This window comes from Eumetopias jubatus, unplaced genomic scaffold (genome assembly GCF_037043125.1).
Source record: "Eumetopias jubatus isolate StellerSeaLion01/CBP00866 unplaced genomic scaffold, mEumJub1_p1.0 scaffold_11, whole genome shotgun sequence".
Classification (NCBI taxonomy): Eukaryota; Metazoa; Chordata; class Mammalia; order Carnivora; family Otariidae; genus Eumetopias; species Eumetopias jubatus.
Genome location: NW_028274817.1, coordinates 39,300,172 through 39,322,142, shown reverse-complemented (window position 1 = coordinate 39,322,142; position 21,971 = coordinate 39,300,172). Strand labels below are relative to the sequence as shown.

Sequence of the window (21,971 nt, the reverse complement as noted above, 5' to 3'; positions counted from 1 at the left end):
GTTGCAAAGGTAAAATCATCACAAGTCCTAAAAAGGACTGTGTTCTTCAAATTTTCAGGGCTTTTAGAATCATGAGGTGGGAGAGCTGACACTGTAGACAATGACAAAAGACTAAATTGCAGAGCGAGGACAGGGCCATACTGAGAAGTTGATGTGGAGCTACTCCGACTGTCAGATGACTACAGGTAAACAATTCAGGACCAAGTTGAAAGTCAGGATCAAATATCAAATACTGCACCCTACTTATTACAAATCAATCCAATGCTAACTTAAAAAATATCTACATAGCTCTTCATTCAAATATTGATCACAGCAGTTAGGGCACCAGTGAACAACCAAGTCCCCGTCCACCCTCCACTGCGCATCTGTTAGTGGAGGCTGGAGCCCAGCTCTGGCTCTTGCTCTTTCTCTTTTATCTCTCTGCCCAAATGAACAACAGTAAACCTAGGGTCAAACGATGGAATGCATGTTAAGACAAAACATGAATTTTACTTTTTAAAAACTGCCCATTTCAAATGACTAGTCCTTATTTAATTCTGTAACGTAGGATTATATCTTATTGTAGAGCTGTACACACCTAAAATACTACAAATTTAGTATTTTTTAAAAATCTCTGGACTCCTTGGGTCATTCCAAAGGGTTCTGTAGACCTCTTCTCTCCTTAAGAGGAATTCTTCCTTACCTCCACTTTACTAATATTAAGTTAGATTCTGACTACACAGAGAAGAGTCATCATCCGTGAGCTCCCCTATAAACACTTACTCCCCTCCAAGCTACTAACGTTCACACTTCTATGTTTGTATCTTTCCTTCAAGTCGCAGACGAAGAACTATTCCTTGTTTTCTCTTACAATTCTATTTTAAAACTATTTTTAAAAGATTTTATTTTATTTATTTGTCAGAGAGAGAGAGCGTGTGCACACACACAGGCAGAAGGAGCGGCAGGCAGAGGGAGAAGCATCAGGCAGAGGGAGAAGTGTCAAGCAGAGGGAGAAGCATCAGGCAGAGGGAGAAGTGTCAAGCAGAGGGAGATGCATCAGGCAGAGGGAAAAGCAGGCTCCCAGGACTGAAAGCAGACGCTTAACTGACTGAGTCACCCAGGTGCCCCTTAAAACTATTTTTAAAAGTAGTGGATTAGATGGGATTCTGGAAAGATGATGGGGTAGGAGGCACCAGGAATCTATCCCCCCACCTAGACAGCCACTGCACTGGCAGAACTTTCTGAACTATGTGGAACTCTAGAGTCTACTGATGGCTTGCAACTTTTGGGAGAAGGCTTGAATGGTACATCGGCAAATTTCAGCTCTTAGAACAGGAGTAGCTACCATCTCCCATGCACAGGCCCATGGCAGGCAGCTGTGCACACATTTTAGGAGCAGCCTGCAGGAGCCAGGGTGGGCAAAAAGAGCCTGCCCTCCAAATATTGGGGATCTGCACTCTGACTACTGTTTGCTGCTCCTGATCACAGGATCATGTAATCCCATGGTAGCCACAAAGAAAACAGCTATAAAATATACACAAAAAGAAATGAGAAATAAATCTTCACTACAAAAAAATCAACTGAACACAAAAGAAGACAGTAATATAGGAAATGAGGGACCAAAAAAAAAAAATCTTCTAAGCCAGATAGAAAACAGAGCAAAATGGCAGAAGTCCCTCCTTATCCATAAGTGCTTTAAATGTAAATGGTTTAAACTCTCCAATCAAAAAACAGAGATTGGTGGACTGGGGGAAAAAAAAACATGATGTAAATATATGCTGCCCATTAGGAGATGAACTTTAGATAAAAAAGACACAAATAGGTTGAAAGCGAAAGGATGGGAAACGATATTCCATGTAAATAGTAACCAAAAGAGAGAAATGGTGGTTATACTAATATCCAACAAAATAGACTATAAGTCACAAGAGCTAGAACATGGAAGCAACCCAGTGTGCTGATGGATGAATGGATGAGCAAAATGTATTGCGTGCGTGCGCGAGTGTGCCTATGTATAGATACATACACACACAATAGAATATATATTCAGCCTTAAAAAAGGAAGGAAATTCTGACATGCTACAACATGTAGGAAGCTTGAGGACCCTATGCTAAGTGAAATCAGCCAGTCACAAAAAGACAAATTACTGTGTGATTTCACTTAAACGAAGTACTTGGAGTAGTCAAAATCATAGAGACAGAAAGGAGAATGGTGGTTGCCCGGGGCTGGGGAAAGTGGGAATGGGGACTTATTGTTTAATAGGTATAGAGTTTCAGTTTTGCAAGATGACAAGAGTTCTGGAGATGGACGGTGGTGATGGTTGCGTAACAGTGTGCATGTCCTTAATGCCACTGAACCATACACTTAGAAATGGTTAGGATGGTAAATTTTACAGTACCTGTTATTTTACCACAATAAAAAAATACTGGAGGAATAAAGGGAAGTAGATTATGCAGTTGCCAGGGATTGGAGTGACTGCTAATAGACAAGGGGTCGCTTTTTGGGGTGGTGGAAATGTTTTGGAGTTCGACAGTGGCGATGGTTGCACAATTTGTGAATATGCTAAAATCACTGTAGTGTACACTTAATAATGGTGACATTTATAGTATGTAAATTATATCTTAACTAAAAAGAAAAATAAAGTTCTGTTTTCATGTATTCAGGTAAAATTTACACAGAGTAAAATTAATCTTAAGTGTGTAGTTCTAACAGTTCTGACAAATGTATACTCATGTAACTACCATCTCAACCAAGATACTGTTACCATGTATTCTACAATCCCATTTCTTCTCCAAAAACACTGTTCTATTCATCTCCTTCCCTTTACTTCCCCAATCCTGGTATATGTGGTCTACACTCACTACCTCCTCTTCATTCTCCTGTCTTAACCGCCCCCCTATGGTCTAGTTTCCACCATTGCCGCTCCACCAGTTCCTTTTCTCAAAGTAGAGTCATTACTCTATCAGTGATCCTGCCAATATCCCAGTGTACTGAATTTGAGACCTTGCAACGATCTTTGATTCTTCCCTCTCTTTTATATCCCTTATCTAATATGTCACCAAAATCGTGGGAACTTTTCTTCACAGCATCTGTCCTATACTTCCTTCTTCATGGCTACTCTTATTTTAGACATTCATCTCACACCTAGGTTACTCCAAGAGCCTTTAATCCTTCATTCAATCCATCCTGTGCTCCGTTTCCCGATTTATCAGCTGACCTAATTCATGTAAAGCACCTTAAAAACCATAAAGCCGTATACAGTTATAACATACTATATCCTTAAGATAGAATGGTTTCAAATCACTCCCCCATTCAAGAATACACAATGATGTCTCACTGTCTAAGGCATCAACTTTACTCTACCCAACATCCCTCTAAGACAGAAGTTCTCAAAGCTTCTCGGTTCATGGCACCCTTTGTGTCTTGAGTTTTGCATGGCACCCTTAGGTGAAAAGCAGTATGTACTAGCTCCAGTTACCACACCGTTAGGTCCAAACAATTTAATCAGTATTTATGTACTAAAATTTAGTATCTATTTGAGAAAATAATACATACGAATTGAAAAAGAAATTTTTATTTCATTCTTAAATAGCCACAATTACTAATGGGATGCATGCGTGGGCATGCCTGTTGGGCAGTGTACCACTACTCAAACCTTGGAATGAAACTGGACACTGCGTCCCTCATTTCTCTCATGTGTTACTTTTTCATCACAGCAACCACTAAACACCCAGACTTGCAAAGATGCAATGTAATCAAAAGGAATGCAATAGATTTTGGTACCTGGCAACGGGGTGCTGCTATAACAAATACCCCCAAATGGGAAAGCAGCTTTAGATCTGAGCGGTGGGCAGAGGCCAGAAGAATTTGAGGACCATGACCGAAATGGCTGAAATTGTAACCTAGATTCTAGATTGAACAGACGGTTAGTAGAAATATGGATGTTAAACAACCCCCCAGTGAGGGCTCAGAAGGAAGTGAGGGGCATGGTGGAGAAAAACACAAATTTCTTCAGAGACTACCTACATCACTGGGTACAGACTGTTAGTAGAATCACAGATGATGAATTAGGTGCTGCTGGTGAAGGCTCAGGAGGAAATGAGGGACATGCTACTGGAAAATTTGAGGGAAGGTCATCCTTGCTACATCATGGCAGAGAGCTTAGCAGAATTGTGTCCTACAGTTCTGTGGAAAGCAGAACTTGTAAATGATGACACTGGACATTTAGCTGAGATTTCCAAGCAAGTGTTGAAAGTGTGGCCTAGTGTCTTCTCGCTGCTCACATAAAACGTGGGAGGAAACAAATAAACTGAGAAAGAACTATTGGACAAAAAGGAACCAGGACTTACTGATTTTGGAAATCCTCAGCCTATCCGGACTGCAGAAGATGCTAAAATTGAGACATTCCCTGTCAGGAAAGCATGCTCTAGAGAAAAAGCCACGGCTGTGGCTAGAAAACCTTTTGCTAATATCTCAGATCAAAAGGTCAGAGTATTCAGTCACACAAAAAGCTCTTTGAAAAGCTTAAACATGTGACTCAGACCTCCACAGCCATCTCAGCAGAAGCCAAGAATAGAAATAGGATTATCGAGGAAAGACCTGTCAAGAGCTTCTTGTCTGACCGAATGAATATCCATGACATACATGTGAGACCCACAAGGTTCTCGAGGATGGCATACTAGCCCACGAACTCCCTCACTGGACTGAAGGGATGGAGAGAGTATAAAACTGAAAGAAGGCTGGTGGACCTCCGAAACTCTAGAGTCGGGAAACAGGCTGACGAGGCTCCTGAGCTGTACAGACACGCTCCTTCCCTGAAAAAGGAAAGAGGACTCAGGTTGCAGCCACGGGCCCAGAGGACGGAGCCTGAAGTTGACAGGATGAAGCTGCAAGCCCCAGGAGATTAGTCACAGGTCTTGAAATGTAATGGAATTAGTTTGGCTGCATTTTGGGAAATTGCTTGAGACCTGTGACTTCGTTTTCCTTCCATTTTTCTCCCTCTTTGAACTGGAATATCTGTAACTGGTATCCTACGCCTGTCTCACCATTATATTTTGAGAGTGAAATAACAAAAAACAAAACAAAACAAAAAAAACACATGCAGATGGAGAGGAATTTTACCCCAGGATGCCTCAGACCCACACCTGATGTAGATGAATGAGATTTGGGGATTTTGAGCTGCTGACATTGAGGCAAGAGTTTAGCCTTGAGAGTCGCTGTAACAGTCGAGAGTTTGGGGATGCTGCGATGGGCTGAATGTATTCTGCAGGTGAGATATAAGTGGATCTTCGAAGGCCAGGGGGCAGGCTGTGGTAGGTAGAATAATGGTCCTCCAAAGACACCTATGTCCTAATCCCTGGAACCTGTGAATATATCGGGTTACATGGCACAGGGGAATTAAGGTTGCAGATGGAATTAAGGTTACTTACTTACCAGTTGGCCTTAAGAGAGGGAGATTATCCTGAATTATCCACTGTAGTCACAAGGGTCCTTAAAAGGAGAAGAGTGGAGGCAGAAGAGTCAGAAGCAGAGAAAGCAGATGTGATGACAGAAGCAAGGTCACTGGGGTGATGTGATGTGAGAAGGACTCGACCTTCTGAAGATGGAGGAAGAGGGCCAGGCACAGGCCAAGGAATGCCAACAGCCTCTAGAAGTTGGAAACAGCAAGGGAATGGACTCCCCCCCCGCCTTGCGCCCCCAGAAAGGAATGTAGCCCTGCTAACACCTTCAGTTCAGCCTAGCGGGACTTGCGTCAGACTTCGAACCTACGGAACTCGAAGACAATAAATGAGCATTGTGTTAAGTGGTGAAGTTAGAGGTAATCCGTTACAGCAGGAAGAGAAAACAATTTCTAGGATTTATAGGCAGAAGTCAAGTGTCACGGTATTTCCCTCAAAAGTTTAAAATACCCTATGGCTCCCTGTGAGTTTATTACGTGCAGCCTGGCACGTCGTTTGGGGACTGTGGCTCTAGGAGAGGGGTGGCCAAACTACAGCCTGGGGGCCAAATTCAGGCCACCGATTGCTTTTGTAGAAAACAAAAAACTTGTACCGGACACAGCTCATTCCTTTACTCCTTGTCTAGGGCTGCTTTTATACGACAGCAGAACTGAGCAGTTGTGACAGAGACCACATGGCCCGCGCAACCGAAAATACTTACTTCCTGGCCCTTCACAGGAAAAGCGTGTTGACTCCTGCTCTGGGAGACGGCCCTACTCTACCCAGTCGACTCTATTCCCTTTCACTCTAGCCGTGTCCTCTTATCTCCACTCCCTATATTCTCACCATTCTGAGTTCCTGTCACTACCTCAGATGGGGCTACAGCTCCATCCTGGAATTCCCTTCCCTCCCATTTCTAAGTCCTGTATCCTTTCAGACAAATCTCAAGTCATACCTGCCACCCAAAACCTTCCCTACTCTCTCTGCTCTATCAGGGCATTTTTTCCTATATCGTATCACTTAGGTTTTCATTGATCACACAGCCATGTTATTACTCTCCAAATTGTTTCACGTATGTGAAAATTCATTATTATAAATCAACTGTAAGCTCCTCAAAGACAGCAACCATGTCTTGAATTTCTCTGGAAAATTCTATAAAGCCCAGCCACTGTGCCATGCACCAGTGAGGCGCTCAGTGGGTACACATTCATTGTATTTCTTAAGCTGAAATTCACTCTAAAAATGTCAGTTTGAGCCCTGATAGCTGCAGCTGGAATTTGATATCCACAACTATTGAGAGTGATATTACAGGATGATTTATCTGTAGACGTTCCAGCACTGTGATTGGCTGGTACCTCTTTTAGCATTTGCAGTTTTGATATCTACAATACTCTTAGGATGAGTTTCTGATAGCAGACAGCTTTCTCTAATCCCCTATTTTTTTTTAACTAAACACCTTTTCATTTATATAAAATAGAGTAAAAAAAGGATGATGATGCTAGAACTGGGATAAGAGTCATGCAAATTTATTATCCTCAGGACCCTGTATGTAGGGTAGTATACTAGTTTCCTGTTTTTAACAAAATGTGTAGCAGTTATTAAGCTACGTAAGGCAAAAATCCTAGATGTTTATAACTAAATAAACCTACCGTCTATGGAATATCTCTATTTGAATCCCCTGCAACCACCTCAAACTCATCATACTGAAATGAAACATCCCAAGCCAAGGTCTAATACCTCTAAAATTTAAAAGGTAGATGGGTGTGTGTGTGACAGAGAGGATATAAGAAAGATGTTAAGTGATGTTTAATATCTAATATTTGGATTTCACAAATCTTAACTATTCGGTTAATCACCAGAAATTCACTGTTCCTTTCACTCAAGAGAAAGAGAACGACTTGGCTCTGAGACCTGTCAAATCGGTGTCATTTCTAAACTTTCACTCTGAAGAGTCAAGTCCCAAAGATCTCCACTCTGGACCAGACTCACATCTAAAAGGGTCTTTTTACTTAAGCGGCGGGCAGGTAGTTACCATACCCACTGAGTAGCCCTAGTGATCAAGAATCTACTGCCCCGAAATTAATTTAGGGTTGCCATCCAAACAGCTCTCTCTTTTTCAAGCACTAAACCTAAAATTCCTGTGGTTTCTGATAAATTGAGGTAGAAGAATTAACTAATTTTATTACATTTTCTGTGTACACGCCAAAAGAGATTTGGGGAAATGCTTTTCCCCCCACTCTAAAATTTGCTACTGAGGCTTCAAGGAGAGTGACACCAAATGTCCTCATACCTTCTCTCTCCTTACTCCCAGAACACCACTTGCGCCTTTGCACCCATACTTCCCTGTGCTTAGAATGTCCTGGCCCTATTTCCGAACTCCAATTTCTCCTTCAAGTTTAAGCTCAAATAGAATCTGCTTTGTGAATGAAGCCTTGCGTGACTCATTTCGGTGTATTTAAAGGCTCTTTCCATTTTGCACGTATCCCCCATTGAAGCAATTATTTTATAGGTATGTGAGTTTCTTATCTGCATATATCTCATCCCATTTGTTCACAGGCATCAAGGATTCTTACCTTTCATTCTTCTGTCCCTAGTACCTAGCACATGGGAGGTATCTCATACTTGGTGAAGAAGGAATGAATGATTCATCCCTCCCGAAAAGTTTTACAACAAACTATTTTATCCTGGTTTTATTGACTTTTTTTTTTGTCTTCCAAAAATATCCTTGCTGCTTCAGCCTCAATGTCAAGTTCCGTTTTGATTCTTTTCTCATCTCACCTATGACATCTAGATGCTTCTATGAAAACACACGTCTTTCCCACTGCTTTCCTCTCAATCTGTTCACTGGCTTCAAGAAACTCTTTTGGAACAAACTTCAAACTGTGGCTTTTTCTCCCCAACATATTCAATACCTGCAGATCCTTTCATCCCTTTTCATTAGGATCAATCCCAACTCTTTGTTTCACCAGAAGTATTTTATGAAATGACTCCCATGCTCTTCCCGTACTTTTTAAAGGTAAGGTTTATCTCAACTGGGCTCTCTCTATCATGTATCAGTAAGTTTTAATTGAAAAATCAGATCGTTTTCTCTCTAATCTTGGAAGAGTGATTTGAAGGAATTCTCAGTTAACTCATCTGGCTGGCTTTTAGAGATGGTTTTAGAGGTTTCAGAGAATAGAAGAGAATCGTATGTGAAGAAACTGTCAGAAACAAGTCGGGTTGGGAGTTACTCACCGGTACTCTTTGGTGTACTCAAAGTCTTGTTTGTTGTAGGCAGGTTTTAAGAAATTGCACTCGATGACTCCAATTACTCCCACACCTTCTCCATGGGTTGGCTTCGAAAAAAATATTAATTTCAACACTTACATTACTGTTGACTGTCTGGAGGCATTTCCTTTCGATTTTAAGCAGTAATAGAAAGGTTACATAACATTCAAAGGCAAGGAAAGTCCAGCAATATCTAGAGAAATACTCAGAATGTACATCAACACACTGCAAGTATTAAACTGAACTGGAAGCTCTGACCAATTCTAAGGCAGAGATTTTCAAACTACGATCCATAGATTCCCTAGGATTTTCCAGGGATCGATTGCCATCTCTACTTTACACACACACTCTTCTACCTTCATGCATTGTATATTATGGGATGGCCATAAGATTTCCTTTGAACAAAGAATGGCAATGCCAAAAAAAAAAAAAAAATCAAGGCTATGTACTACTGTTCTAGGGAGTGGAAAGCAAACTTCATCTGAAAAATGATTTTAAGGATGCTGTGGGAACATGACACTCTATTAAAATAAGTAATTTTTATATATGTAGGCTACCAAACAATTACGAGAGGGAGTGGAATTGCAGTGGTTATTAATGGCAAGCTGATACAAGAGATTTTTGGATTTAAAAAGTCCAGGTGTAATTAGACTGGCATACAAATGTGAGTTGTATGTATAAAGAGGATATAACAAGGGAAAGCAACACAAGTTGTAAACTAGCTGTCCTGGATCGTACGTAACTTTGTCCTACTGTGTACTACAAAGAGGTTTATCATTCTTTGTGCTTTAGCAATCTTATCTGTAAAACAGGAATGAGTAGGACACTTGCGGATATTACTACTTTAAATTGCCATTAAAACATTAAAGATGATGGTAATAATTTGTATAGTTCAGTTTATCAAGTATTTTCACATACTTTATCCCATTTAAGTCTCTCAACCTTGTAAAGCTGTAGAGGAAGCAGAGCAGGTAAAATTATTACTGTTGTTTCTATCTTACAGGGAAGGAAAATGAGCCTCATAGAATTTAAACAATGCCGTGAAAGTTACACAGCTTTTATGCGGAAAAGCCAGAACTCAAATCCTGGTCATCAACCACGAGGTTTTATGCTTCTTCTACTATGCCTTATTGTCTCCCCAAGGAAACAGAAAGAGCTACCTTAAACACTAATAAACTGATACACATGGCAAAGTTGCTGGTGTTCTAATACTATCTCTTCTCAACGGCTACCTAGAAAATGCACTGAGTAAAGCTCCTGGAATGCTCAACAACTGTGAAGAATGAGAAGTAGAAAGAGCTTTTCAACAAAAGACAGCTCACCGGTAACACAGAGTTCCAGGATCAGATTTAACAACCATCATAAGATGGGAGTAAAAGCCATTAATGAGTCTATACTCCTTGCAAATTTTAAATCTTCCTCCTCCTCTTTTCAGCCTTCTATGACGAAGAAACATTAACCACTCACCTTCACCTGGCATCCCACCTTCTCAAAAGACTTTATGAGTCGGTTGTTATGATACATCATTACTCCAAACTGGTTATTATTCTTGCAAGAGAACCCAAAAGTTATTTTCACCTGCTTATTCTGAGAAGAAAATCATTAAGGAGACAAACGCCAAGGGATTTAGCAGACAACATTTTGCACTATGTTATAGCAAAACACATCAAATACCACTGGATAGAAATTGGTATGCCCTTTCCAGGGGACGTTTAAAAAATCTGTAACAATAGGTTTAAAAATATTCTTAATCTGTGACCAAGCAATTCTCTTTCCAGGAATTTATCCTAGAGAAACAGTCAGGAAAGCCCATAAAGGTTAATGAGTTACAGAGATTTATCAATTAGTTATAGTGACAGAAAAACAAATAATTCAAATGTCTGACAATGAGGGAATGACTAAATAAATGTGGGTATATTCACATGGTCTATTATGTACCTCTTAAAATTATGTCCTTGAAAAATATTTGGTAACATTAGGAAATGTTCACAATATAACAATAAGCATTATCTAAAAACATGTATACATAAATACATGCAGAGAAAAGAGTGTAGGAAAATACACTAAAGTGCCATCAGTGGTTTAAAAATTCATAAACAATCACAAAACACTTCTTAACCCTTGCTAAGTTGTTCAGTTTGCTGCTGGGTTAAGACAAGAGTTGTAACTAGTACAACACAATCCACACAAGTTCAGTTGGTTTGAACTGCACAGATCTACCTGTGTGTGGATTTTTTCAATAAATACATCGGAAAAATTTTTGGAGATTTGTGACAATTTTTAAAGACTCACAGACAAATAAACTGTGCAGCCCGGAAGTACCAAATAAAATAAGAAAAAGTTAGATATTATTCTAAGAATGCAGTATATAATATCATACAAAATGTATGCTAACTGTTTATGTTATCAGTAAGGCCTCCCACCAACAGCAGGCTATTAGTAGTTAAGTTCTTGGTGGGGGTCAAAAGTTATACTCAGATTTCGACTGTGCAGCGGGTAGGTGCCCCAAACCCCGCCCCTGCACTGTTCAAGAGTCAACTGTATAAGCAATAAGGTAAGTCCTGCTAATCATACAAAACACAATGAAAGCAAAAGCACAAAATCACCTCTAAAGTTAAAAGGACAATGAACAGTCCTGTTGCAATATATTTCATGGGAAGAAGTGAACAAGTTTGGATAGATGAAATAAAGCGAATTATGATACGTAAAAAATGAACATGATGTGGGTGCCTGGGTGGCTCAGTTGGTTAGGCAACTGCCTTCGGCTCAGGTCATGATCCCGGAGTCCTGGGATCGAGTCCCGCATCGGGCTCCCGGCTCAGCGGGGAGTCTGCTTCTCCCTCTGACCTTCTCCCCTCTCATGCTGTTTCTCTCTCTCTCTCTCAAATAAATAAATAAAATCTTTTAAAAAAATGAACATGATGTGTTTTTAGCAAGTTCTATTTGATTTAAAAACCAAGGTAAGAGAGGGAGAAAGACAAACAGGGGAGAACAGAGAAACTGAAATTTTCATTAAAGCAAATACTAAGCCATCTTCAAGTCCAAATGAGTTAAAATTTGTTACTGATTCAAAAAATGATCTCCATTGCCCCCCTACGTAATAAGCTACTTGCATCAAATCCATGGAACAAATGGGTCAGGTATGATACAAAGGCATCATACAAGTGGGTACCTAACACAGTAATGTTTGGCTCAGAAAATATGTTCTGGGCTCCAGAAGTTCCAATCTAACCTCAGATAAGACCCTATTCCAATGAAAAAGCAAAACAGGACAAACTCTCCAAAACAAACAAACCAAAACTCTATACCATAAAATTAACATTTTTAGAGATATGTCAAATTCTTCTGTTGCACGCTTTTAAAATTCTAAATCATGGGGTGGGAGTACACTGGGGGAGGAGGTTCCCCAAATTAGTATAAGGAGAAAGGACAAGAAGAGAAAAGAGGCCTTTAATAACTGAGGGATAAATAAGTCAACATCAGTGCTCTTGTCCCTCAGTGACGTCGGGGGGAAATTTTATCAGGAGTTTCATTTCACTCATGCCTATAGTGAATTCATTTAGCCCAAATTCTAATAGGGGAAGGTAACTAGTTTAATGGGAAGGAGGGTTGAAATACATATCAAATGTACTGCTGTTAAAAAAAAGAAAAAAATGGGGCACCTGGGTGGCTCAGTCCCCAAGCCTCTGACTTGTGATTTCGGCCCAGGTCATGATCTCATGGGTCATGAGACTGAGCCCGCATGGGGCTTCCCGCTCAGCAGGGAGTCTGCTTGAGATTCTCTCTCTCCCTCTGCCGCCCCCCCCCCTCCCGGCCTGCATGCGTGCACACCCTCTCTCTCAAATAAATAAATCTTTAAAAAAAAAAAGTCCAAATTGGAATCATTTGCCCCTGCAAGACAACAAACCAAGCCTTAGTTATGATTTCAACCAATCCCAGCAGTATGACCTTTCAACAGTCAATCTGAAATTTCCTGATCAGCACTATGTACATGATAAAAACCCTGCTGTTCCCTTCTCCCACAAAAAGAAGATGACCTGGCCTAAAAGAATCCTTTCTTTTCTTTTGCTAACAAATTCTGGCCCCACCCTATAAATACCTTCCATTTTGTACAGCTTCTGGGAACATCTCTTAATTGCTAGATTGCTAGATGCGATGCTGCCCTAATCACGAATCACTTAATAAAGCCAATTAGATCTTCAAATTTACTCAGGAGAATGTTGTTTTTTAACACTGCATAGGAGTTCCCTCTGATAACACATAAAAGAAAGAAGCTGGAGGCAGAAATGTGGTATCCCCTGAAACAGTAGTTAGAAAGCACTTCTTTAAAACCGGCTCTGTTAAACCTAGGACACTAAGATCCTAGCCTATATACAGTGATGTGACAACTAATTTACCTACAGATGTAACAATGCTAGCTCTGGATTTGTTAACATGGGCTTAAAAAAAAAAAAAAAAGCTTTTGTAGTAGAGAAGGTATGTGTTCCCAAAAAAGGAGAAAATCAATTGACTTATGAATAAGGACTTATACAGCTTTTAAAAAAGGGAACAATAATTTCTAATTTTTGGTTGGGGAAGAAAGACAAAGCAAACTAGGTAATGCCTTTGATAAAGCAAATCGAGTGTGAACATGTTTCTTGGGCCAAGAGCTGTGCTTAATTACTAGAAAATAAATTATAAGAGCAATTCTTCACGGCCGCTTAGAGGAGTTCCCACCCTTTCAAAGACTTTATTTTTGCCCCAAAAGCCATCAACAGAGATGGACCCCATTTCCATAGTTCATCTTAAGATTTTTCTCAAGTATCTGAAATCCATTCCCAGTGCAATGCGGGGTAGAAGTGAAAATCAGTAATTACTCCTTTGAGTGGCTGCCATTATGACAAGTACCAGGAAATCTGTCAGACCTGTTGAAGATTTACCTCACCTTAGAAAATCAGCCTTTAATTTCCACTCTCCTAACTTCCATCATTGTAAGTCTGGACATGTTACAACAAAAATCATAATATGCCCAAAAGGTTAACAAGTTCTAGTCAATATTTGCTTATTTCAATCAATGTAACATCTAACAAAATTCCAGGAAATACCAAACAGCGTGGATCATTCCTTATTGCAGAGATTCTCAAACCTGGCTACTCATTAGAATTAGCTGATGATTTAAAAATAAATTAAGTATTTCCTACTAAAAAAAGAGATTTCAGAATCTACTGAACCAGAATCTCCAAAATCTAAGGATGCTGTATGATTTTAATAATTTCCAGGTGATTTCTGATAAAATTGATACATCGATCAGCATTTAAGAAATACCTTCAAAAAAAAAAAAAAGAAAAGAAATACCTTCTCAGAGACTATACTGTATGGACGCCTGGGTGGCTTAGTCAGTTAAGCATCTGACTCTTGATTTTGGCTCAGGTCATGATCTCAGGGTGGTGAGATCAAGACCCATGTTGGGCTCCACGTGGAACCTGCTTGAGATTCTCTTTTTCCCTCTCCCTCTGCCCCTCCTCCCTGCTCTCTCTTTCTCTCTCTCTCTCTCTAAAATAAAAGAATATACCGTAATAGGATTTGTATTACAACACACATTTTTCAATTGGAAAAAGAAAGGTCTTTGTTTTCCTATGCCAGCTTGGAAATCTAATCCTGAAATGAAGAGGTCAACTTCATGTAGTTGTAAGGATACTGTGAAGGTAGGTTTATATAAATCATATCCTACATTGGCCAGGCTCTTGGCAATCATCTGGGTAGTCACCTTCTTTTGACGCAGAAAAATTTTCATTCGTGGCTTCATATACAGAATACCACAAAATGCCTATGGAACAGTGAAGGGGAAATTATTACAGGACATTGTCAATTCTACCGACAGCCTCATAAAACACTGCTAGTGACTGAGATCTATTCTGGGCAAAGATCTGGCTTAGTTTCTATACCTTGTTATGTCAACTACCGCATTAAAGTGCTATTGACTATATTAGCTATAGTGGAGACAGTGAAAAGGAATCTTAGCACAGGGCGAGAAGTTTGTCATCTTTATCTAACTAAAGTGACATCTTGTTCTACAATATTTCCATGTTACAAGACATCTTACCTCTCATTGTTGAAGAAAAACCACTCTTACTCACCCGTAAAGAATACTCTGTTTCTGGCAGCTCACAGGTAACACCACCAGTCTCTTTTTCTTCTGTGCCAAAGTCTGATACCAGGATGTCATACTGATCTGTATCAAAGTCCAACTCAGACTTTCCATCTTTATTTCTGGGTAAAAGAGACAAGTACCAATCTAACAAATACTGGCTCCAAAGGACAAAAATGCACTAGGAACCCAAGAGAAAAGAAACAAGATGAGCCAAAACTCAGACACCTATTTCTTTCCCTATCAGTGCAAAGGAACTATAAATTACTTGGTTTGAAAATCACACAATATTTAGAGGTATTCCCAGTCTAAACAAATTGACTACGTTTCATAGAAGTGGTGATGCCAGGTACAGAAGAAAAGGGGAAAAAAAAGGGGAAGGTGGAAATGTCTGATCTGATAAATCAAATGGATGTCAGCTACCCTCACGGTAGGATCTTAAAATAGATCACAACTTTCTGGGTATTGCCTGGTAGGTCATTCAGCATCATCTTCTCCAACTGAATAAATAGAGGAATGAATCAAAACCTACTTCTGATTTCAGCAATGGTATAAGGATTAATGAAATACCAAGATTCCCCGGATTTAATCCTATTTCTTCGAGGGAAAAGAAAGGTCGCTCTAGAAACAGCATATATCTGCTAGTCCTCTGGAATATCATTTATGGAATTATCATTTAATTATAATGGTACTCATATTCCTTTCATAAGGATCTTACTTCTTCTCATAATCCTTTTGGGCTACTTAGCTTTGATCCATTCCAAGACCCTGGACTAGATCACTTACAACTGCCAGGGTAAAAAGGCAAGACCCATCTTTGTTCCTGGAAAAAACTCAAAACAAATGATGGCCTATCCAGCAAACATATACATCAGAACAACAGTTCCCAAAGTTTGCTCTGTGGAATCGTAGTTCCCCCAAATACTCTTAAATAAGAAATAAGTAATAAGGGTTGTATGACTGAATAAAACGGAGAAACAATTGCTGGCCCTCAGGGCCACCTCAAGCTCTAGTGATCTCTCCCCCACACTTCAAGGCTGCTTGAAGCTCAGAGCTGCTGTGTTGAAAAATGTAGCTCCTTTCTCAGGGCTGGACCAGAGCCACTATGGTCTGTATGAAGCCCACCTCACTATAATAGTATATTCTGAATTTTCCAGCATATTTCAGATATTTGCTACCTCACCCCACTCTCACACATACTCTGAGGACGTTCCCTGTCCTCCCTGCCCCTCACCATTCACCATTCAAGGAAAAGGGGTCTGGAGAAACTTTTTTTTTTTTAATTGGGAAATACCACATACTATATTGCTCTCTTAAACATTTTCAATGCAGATTGAAATGACATTAGCATATGAAAGCCTCTGAGAAGTCCTGCAATAAAGCAACATGGTAAATTTTGTTTAAGCCAGCTTTTCCCACAGTTTTTTGACTGTGGAATCTTTTATCCACATAACGCCTAATACCATGTAACTGAAAAACAATGTACAAAGAAAAAAGTCTGACTAATATGTTTAAATCATTGGAAACACCACAGGAAAATGATCCTTTATAATATAAATTACGTTACTTGAGATTTTTCCCAGTAGGACACAGGAGGATCTAAATTACTAATGTGTTAAAAAAAAAAAAAAACTCCTTATGTTCTTCTTTTTAACTGAAAGTACTCTGTATAAACCAGCATAGTTTTTATATAGTTTTACCCAGCTAAGAAATGAGGCAAAATATTTCACCTCAGGAGGAAAAGAAGAATGAATACATCTGATACCCTGTTCTACTAAAGATACCGGTATCCCCTCTGTTTTATATAAAAGATCTCTAGATTTTTGTGGACACTGTTAAATGTATTCCACTTGACACGACGAGATTAAACAAATGATGACATATCCTAGAGTATTTCTAGATGGTTTTATTAGCTCTCAACGCCTGATGTGAAGCCAGCCTCATTATAGTTCAAATTTACATGCTTCAAAGATTTTCATACTTCTAATCCAGCTACTCTGAAAGCACAAGAGATCCTTATTTTTAAAGATCATGTTGTGCTTTGTTATTCTAATTTGTCTTTTTCATACTTCATTGCCACTGTCAAATATGTAAAATAACTATCATTATCCTCTCTCAAAACAATGTCCATGAATATAAGATATTCAAAATGGATTCTGAAGATCTTAGAATAATGTTGAACTGTCTTGATTATTTGCGGCAACAGCCTCAGGATACACATGTCTCCACTTTATCAAGCTCCACATTCTACCAGTAAGAACCACTTTCTCAAACGGGAGCTGTGGTTCCAAGAGAATTAAGGAAAGCTATGCAAAGAGACACAGATATGTATCAAAATTGATCCACTCTGCTTTTCTAAAGAGATTTCTGAAAATGTCCTTCATCATACTACCTTTGCTTACTTGACCCTATCACCCTTGAGATACTATACCTGCGGATGTTCCAAATGAGAACCCGAGTGCCTTTTTTGCCTGGGATGGCATCAAACTGGGACAGCAGGTCATTTTCACTGTTGAAAACTGAATAGTTCAAGATGGCTTCTAGGCTGGGCAAGGAATCCTCAGTAATAATCATTTTTTGTAAAACCAAATACAGTCAAAGAAAAATTAATATCTTAAAAGGACGCTATCAGTTAGGAAGATCTGCCTTTTGGGCTGCATGTTTAGACAAAATATAGACACATACCGTCGGAAGCATGGGCATTATTGCTACAGAAGAAAGGAAAGGGGGGAAAGGGAGAAAGGTCGTAGAGACAAAACACCAAAATCGGTTACCCCTGCAGACGACAGCTTCAAAGATACAGTGTAAACAAAGGCTATTTAAGAAACAGATCAAAGGCTGAATTTTTAGCCTCTTTGGAAGCTGAGTTCAAACTTTACTGCTGTGCTGCTTGGGTCAAGACAATCTGTCCTCTAACAGAAATAACAGCTTGTCTTAGGTATAGGGAAACGCGCCATTCTGCTATCAGATAAGCTGATTCAATACACTAAAAAACATTTCTAAGCTTCTGTCTATGGTACATTTATTTTTTAAAAGTATTTCATACAGTGAAATTCCAGGTAAATTTAAGACACTTGAATACCTCTTTAAATATGAAAACTTTTGATAGCTGGATTTGAGCTGAAGACAAGAGCTTTCTATCATAATAGTCAGATCAGACTAATTTTTAACCAACATCTGCCACTTCCAGAAAGGATATTGTTTTGCTGGTTGAATGGAACAATTGGTACAATAACTGCCTGGGCCTGGACACATTCCAGATAGGTCTGTGATAGGAGTCCAACAGTGAGAGTACCCCCATTCTTGGTGAAGACAAGAGCATCCTTTCCTAGCCGCATGGAGCCTGACTTGAAACCATTACCAAAGACCCCGATGGGACACTGGCTCTTCTTTATTACTTTATCTGTAAAGCCAAAGCTGTAATTACACAAGAAAAAAGAAATCAGAAAAAAAAAAGGAAACCAGAAAGGTAAAAAGCATCCTAAGACAGGCTGATGGGCAGAATGGCTTATACGAACGAAACACACTTATAAAAAGTCACTCCTTCTTTCTTCCTTTCGGTACCTCTGGGCAAAACTATTACGTGAAAACCATAGGAAATTACCATGACGTGACGGCCCAGATTCTCCCGTGTGGCTGCTGTGTGCACACAGACACCCCCACCACCAGACAGTCGCACTTGGCGAACGTCAAGATGGCCTCTTCTCGCTGACTAACAGGGAGAACTGCAGGAGGCCGTGGGCAGCTGCCTTTCTTGTCTAGATGCAATGGCTCTGACTGCTGATAGCGAGGTCAGGGCAGGGTGAAGAGGGTGGTTAGCTCAGAGTGCACCCGAGCGCGGGTCACAAAAGGAACCCACAGTGTAGCGGCGCTGGTCAGAAGTACGAGATCTACATCACCCTCTAGAAACCTGAAAAGCCAGAGGTTATATATCTTAACAATTTCAACCTTCCCCCCAGAGGATAACCCTTCCAATTCTTAACCTCTGCTCCATCTGCTGGGACAGTTCCCTGGAATGTGGCCAAGGGATAAAAATAGGTAGGTCCCTCGCTGAATATCGGCAGGCAGCTGCAGTATGAGGTCTCTCTTGTTTTATTAGGGACCTTTCACTGCGTCACCTCGACAATCTCTGCAGCCACGTCCTTTCCCTCGCTTAGATTCCCCATTTAAACACACAACAGAATAACAGAACCAAAAAAAATGAAAGGTACAAAATCCAGAAAACAATGATTGGCTTTCTCATAGGTCTTCTCTCACCACAAATAAAACTAATTTTAAGGACTGCTTCTCTCCAGACAAAGTGTACAATGTCGTACGCTCTCATTCATTCAATCAATATTTACGGAGTCCCTACTACGTGCCGTGTGTTGTACTAAGCGCTGGAGACGCAAATTGTTAATAATAAAAGAAAAGACATGATTCTTGCCTTCATGGTTTACAGTCTAAGGAAGGATTACAGATTAGATGCTTCTCCAGTATCAATAAAAGAGACACTCTATCTGCCATGGCTGAGCGGCGTGGCCTTGGCTCTTACGCTTTGGAACAGGGCTAAGGTGCCTGGTTTCTACTTCGTGAAGGCTGTGGCTTGTGCCTACTCCCTAAGAAAGAGGGACCAGCTTGTAATTTTCTATTTCAAAGTGTCCCACAATAAAACCATTATGTCCTTCTAGACACTTCCTAGGAGCTTTGTATATCCTACAGATAAACCTAACCACAGTAAAAGGTAATTTCTAGGGCAGCAGTTCCTTGGAAAATACTAAAAGATCATTGAGTTTCTGCCATCTATGGGCCTCAGTAATCCGGGAAATAAACTTATAGAAGCTGGTGAAATTCAGGCATTCCTAATCCTCTTGTGTAAGAAGTGCCTAAAAAAGATGGGAGTCGTTAGGAGGATTAAATTATATACTGTCTGTACAGCATATTTTAAATTATAAAGTAGCATTTAAACCTTAATTTTAAACGAACTCTAGAAGTCATTCTGAGAACTGTCCTGGGCTCGCTTCTACCTATACTTCAGATCGAATGCTGTATCTAAAACTCAGGGCTCCTCATAAATAGTAACCCTACCTATCACACGAAATGAAGCTATATGGTTATTTGGACTCAAACCATCTCTAGTGCCACACAAGCTTCAATTCGGTGGGTAACGGAAAGTGGTGAAAATAGGGAGACTCTATTCAATCCCCTTAATTTCCCAGCCATCCCTGACTCTTCTGACATCTAACACCCCCTTTTCCCTTTGTAAGTATAAATCCTCATGGTGTTACTTAGTTTGGAGAGACCCAATGACTATATTAGGTTGAGAAGCTAAGTAATCGCTCAGGGCCAGAACCAGACATGGAAAAGGATAAGAAAATGAGAAGAGAGGAGCCGGAAGCACTGGATTTTGTTGTTGTTGTTGTTGTTGTTGTTGTTGTTGTTGTTAGGTTCCACTTAACCCATCCCACGTGTTGTTTTATTCCATCTACATTCTTGTGTTAGGTATTCTATTTAACGGAAAATTATGGAACGGATGCCAGACCCCGATCAAATAACTACCGAGTATAAAAGCCCTCACAATGAAGAACAGAATTGTAGGGAAGCATTTTACATAGCTTGGTAGAGCTCACTAATTTTCCAGGGATCTCTTGGCTCAGACAGGCAGCTTCCCTAAGTTAAGTCCTGTTCTATCCTTTTGTGTAAGTGACAGCAGTGTTTACACACCGGGGGGGGGGGGGGGACCGGGGGGCTGAATACCAGCTGAGTGGAATGCAGGGAGACAGCAGCTCACTCCCGAGTTCCTTAAAATGTCAAGATTCTAGAATCCAAGGAGATCAATTTAAATTGGGACTCTGACCAATGAAACACACCTCAGCGAATCCGTGGACACACGACGGCAGGCAGTGCTGTTTCCTAGATATACTGGGGATGTAATATGGAATATAAAACAATGGAACACTGCTAAGCACAGTTATTCTCTGGCTGTTGTTTCAGAAGAACAGACCTACTAGGAAATGCACTACTGAGCAGAGGTGGCAAATACCTTTAATCCAGGGATCTGTGGCTCTTTTTAATCCTTGACCTTTGGAAGAGGTTTTCTACCTTGCGGAGAACGGCAGCTAGCTGGACATCTCGACTAGCTGCTTCACACCAGCCCCAGAAGCTAAAGAGAATTCACTGTGGACTTTAAAGGAATTTAATGATAGGCTTTTCCTTCTTAATTTGATTTTCATTGGGATTCTGTATTTATGGGAGAAACTTGCTGCAATTAGATAACTATTCTATTAGCCTGGAAATAGGAAGAGTAGCAAGAACAGTTGGAAAATGTGGATGGGATTATTACGAATGTTATTGGTGACACAGAATTTCAGTGGGTTTAATCATTTTGCATAATTACCTCTATTATTATACAAAAGTAATATGTCCCTAACCAAATCCAGAAAAATGAACATACTTAATAATTTTCAAAGCTACCTCTGAAGTTCAATTATTTATAACAAAATTGTGGTAAATGGAATCCATGGCCAGGAGTTAGGATTGGATTAAACGAACTTTTAAATAAATGGGACTTTCTAGCTCATTCAAGTTTAAGATATGACCACAAATAAAATCTGGTACATATACTATACATTAACCCAGGACTCATTAAAAAACTCTCTAAAATTAATTTTTCATATGAAGAACAATTGCCCAGCTCAAATTAGTGGGAAAGGTATTTGGTATGATAATGCCAAAAAAGGCTATGGCTAAATAAGTTTCTGCCTGTTTTGCTGTTTTGTTCCTTGGGGAGGGAACAAAATTATGAACAGATGATACTCATTCTTCATATTTCAATTCAAATGCCACCTTTTCAGGGGATCTTTTTTTGACTCCCTAGACTAGGTTAGATCCTTCCACTATATACTCTCATGGAAACTGTAGTCTTCCTTCGTAGCACTTAACACTAGGTGAGATAACCTATTTAGTTGTATTACTAGTCAGTTCTTTTCTATCCTTCTCACTAAACCGTCAGCCCCTTGAGAGCAAGGATGTCTATCTGGTTCACCACTTTATCTTCAGTGATGTCCACATAGGTGCTCAGTAAAAATTTGTTGAATGAATCTGGAACAAAAATGGTTGTGATTATTTTGAAACCATCCTCCTTTCTCATCCTTCTTGTAACTATAAGCACCGACTTTCATAG

At 39.9% G+C, this 21,971-nt stretch overlaps 1 protein-coding gene across 2 annotated transcripts in view; it reads right to left on the bottom strand.

Moving 5' to 3' along the window:
- The window catches only part of MORC4 (MORC family CW-type zinc finger 4), a 51,053-nt gene that overhangs the window by 21,645 nt on the left and 7,437 nt on the right, over window positions 1–21,971 (bottom strand). For both annotated transcript variants that reach the window (XM_028089738.2, XM_028089739.2), the window contains exons 4-9: window positions 18,009–18,226; window positions 17,241–17,388; window positions 14,799–14,931; window positions 14,360–14,488; window positions 10,150–10,269; window positions 8,650–8,750 (exon numbers count right to left, since the gene is read on the bottom strand). In XM_028089738.2, coding sequence (XP_027945539.1) covers window positions 8,650–8,750; window positions 10,150–10,269; window positions 14,360–14,488; window positions 14,799–14,931; window positions 17,241–17,388; window positions 18,009–18,226 — 849 coding nt within the window. The remainder of the gene's footprint in view (window positions 1–8,649; window positions 8,751–10,149; window positions 10,270–14,359; window positions 14,489–14,798; window positions 14,932–17,240; window positions 17,389–18,008; window positions 18,227–21,971) is intronic.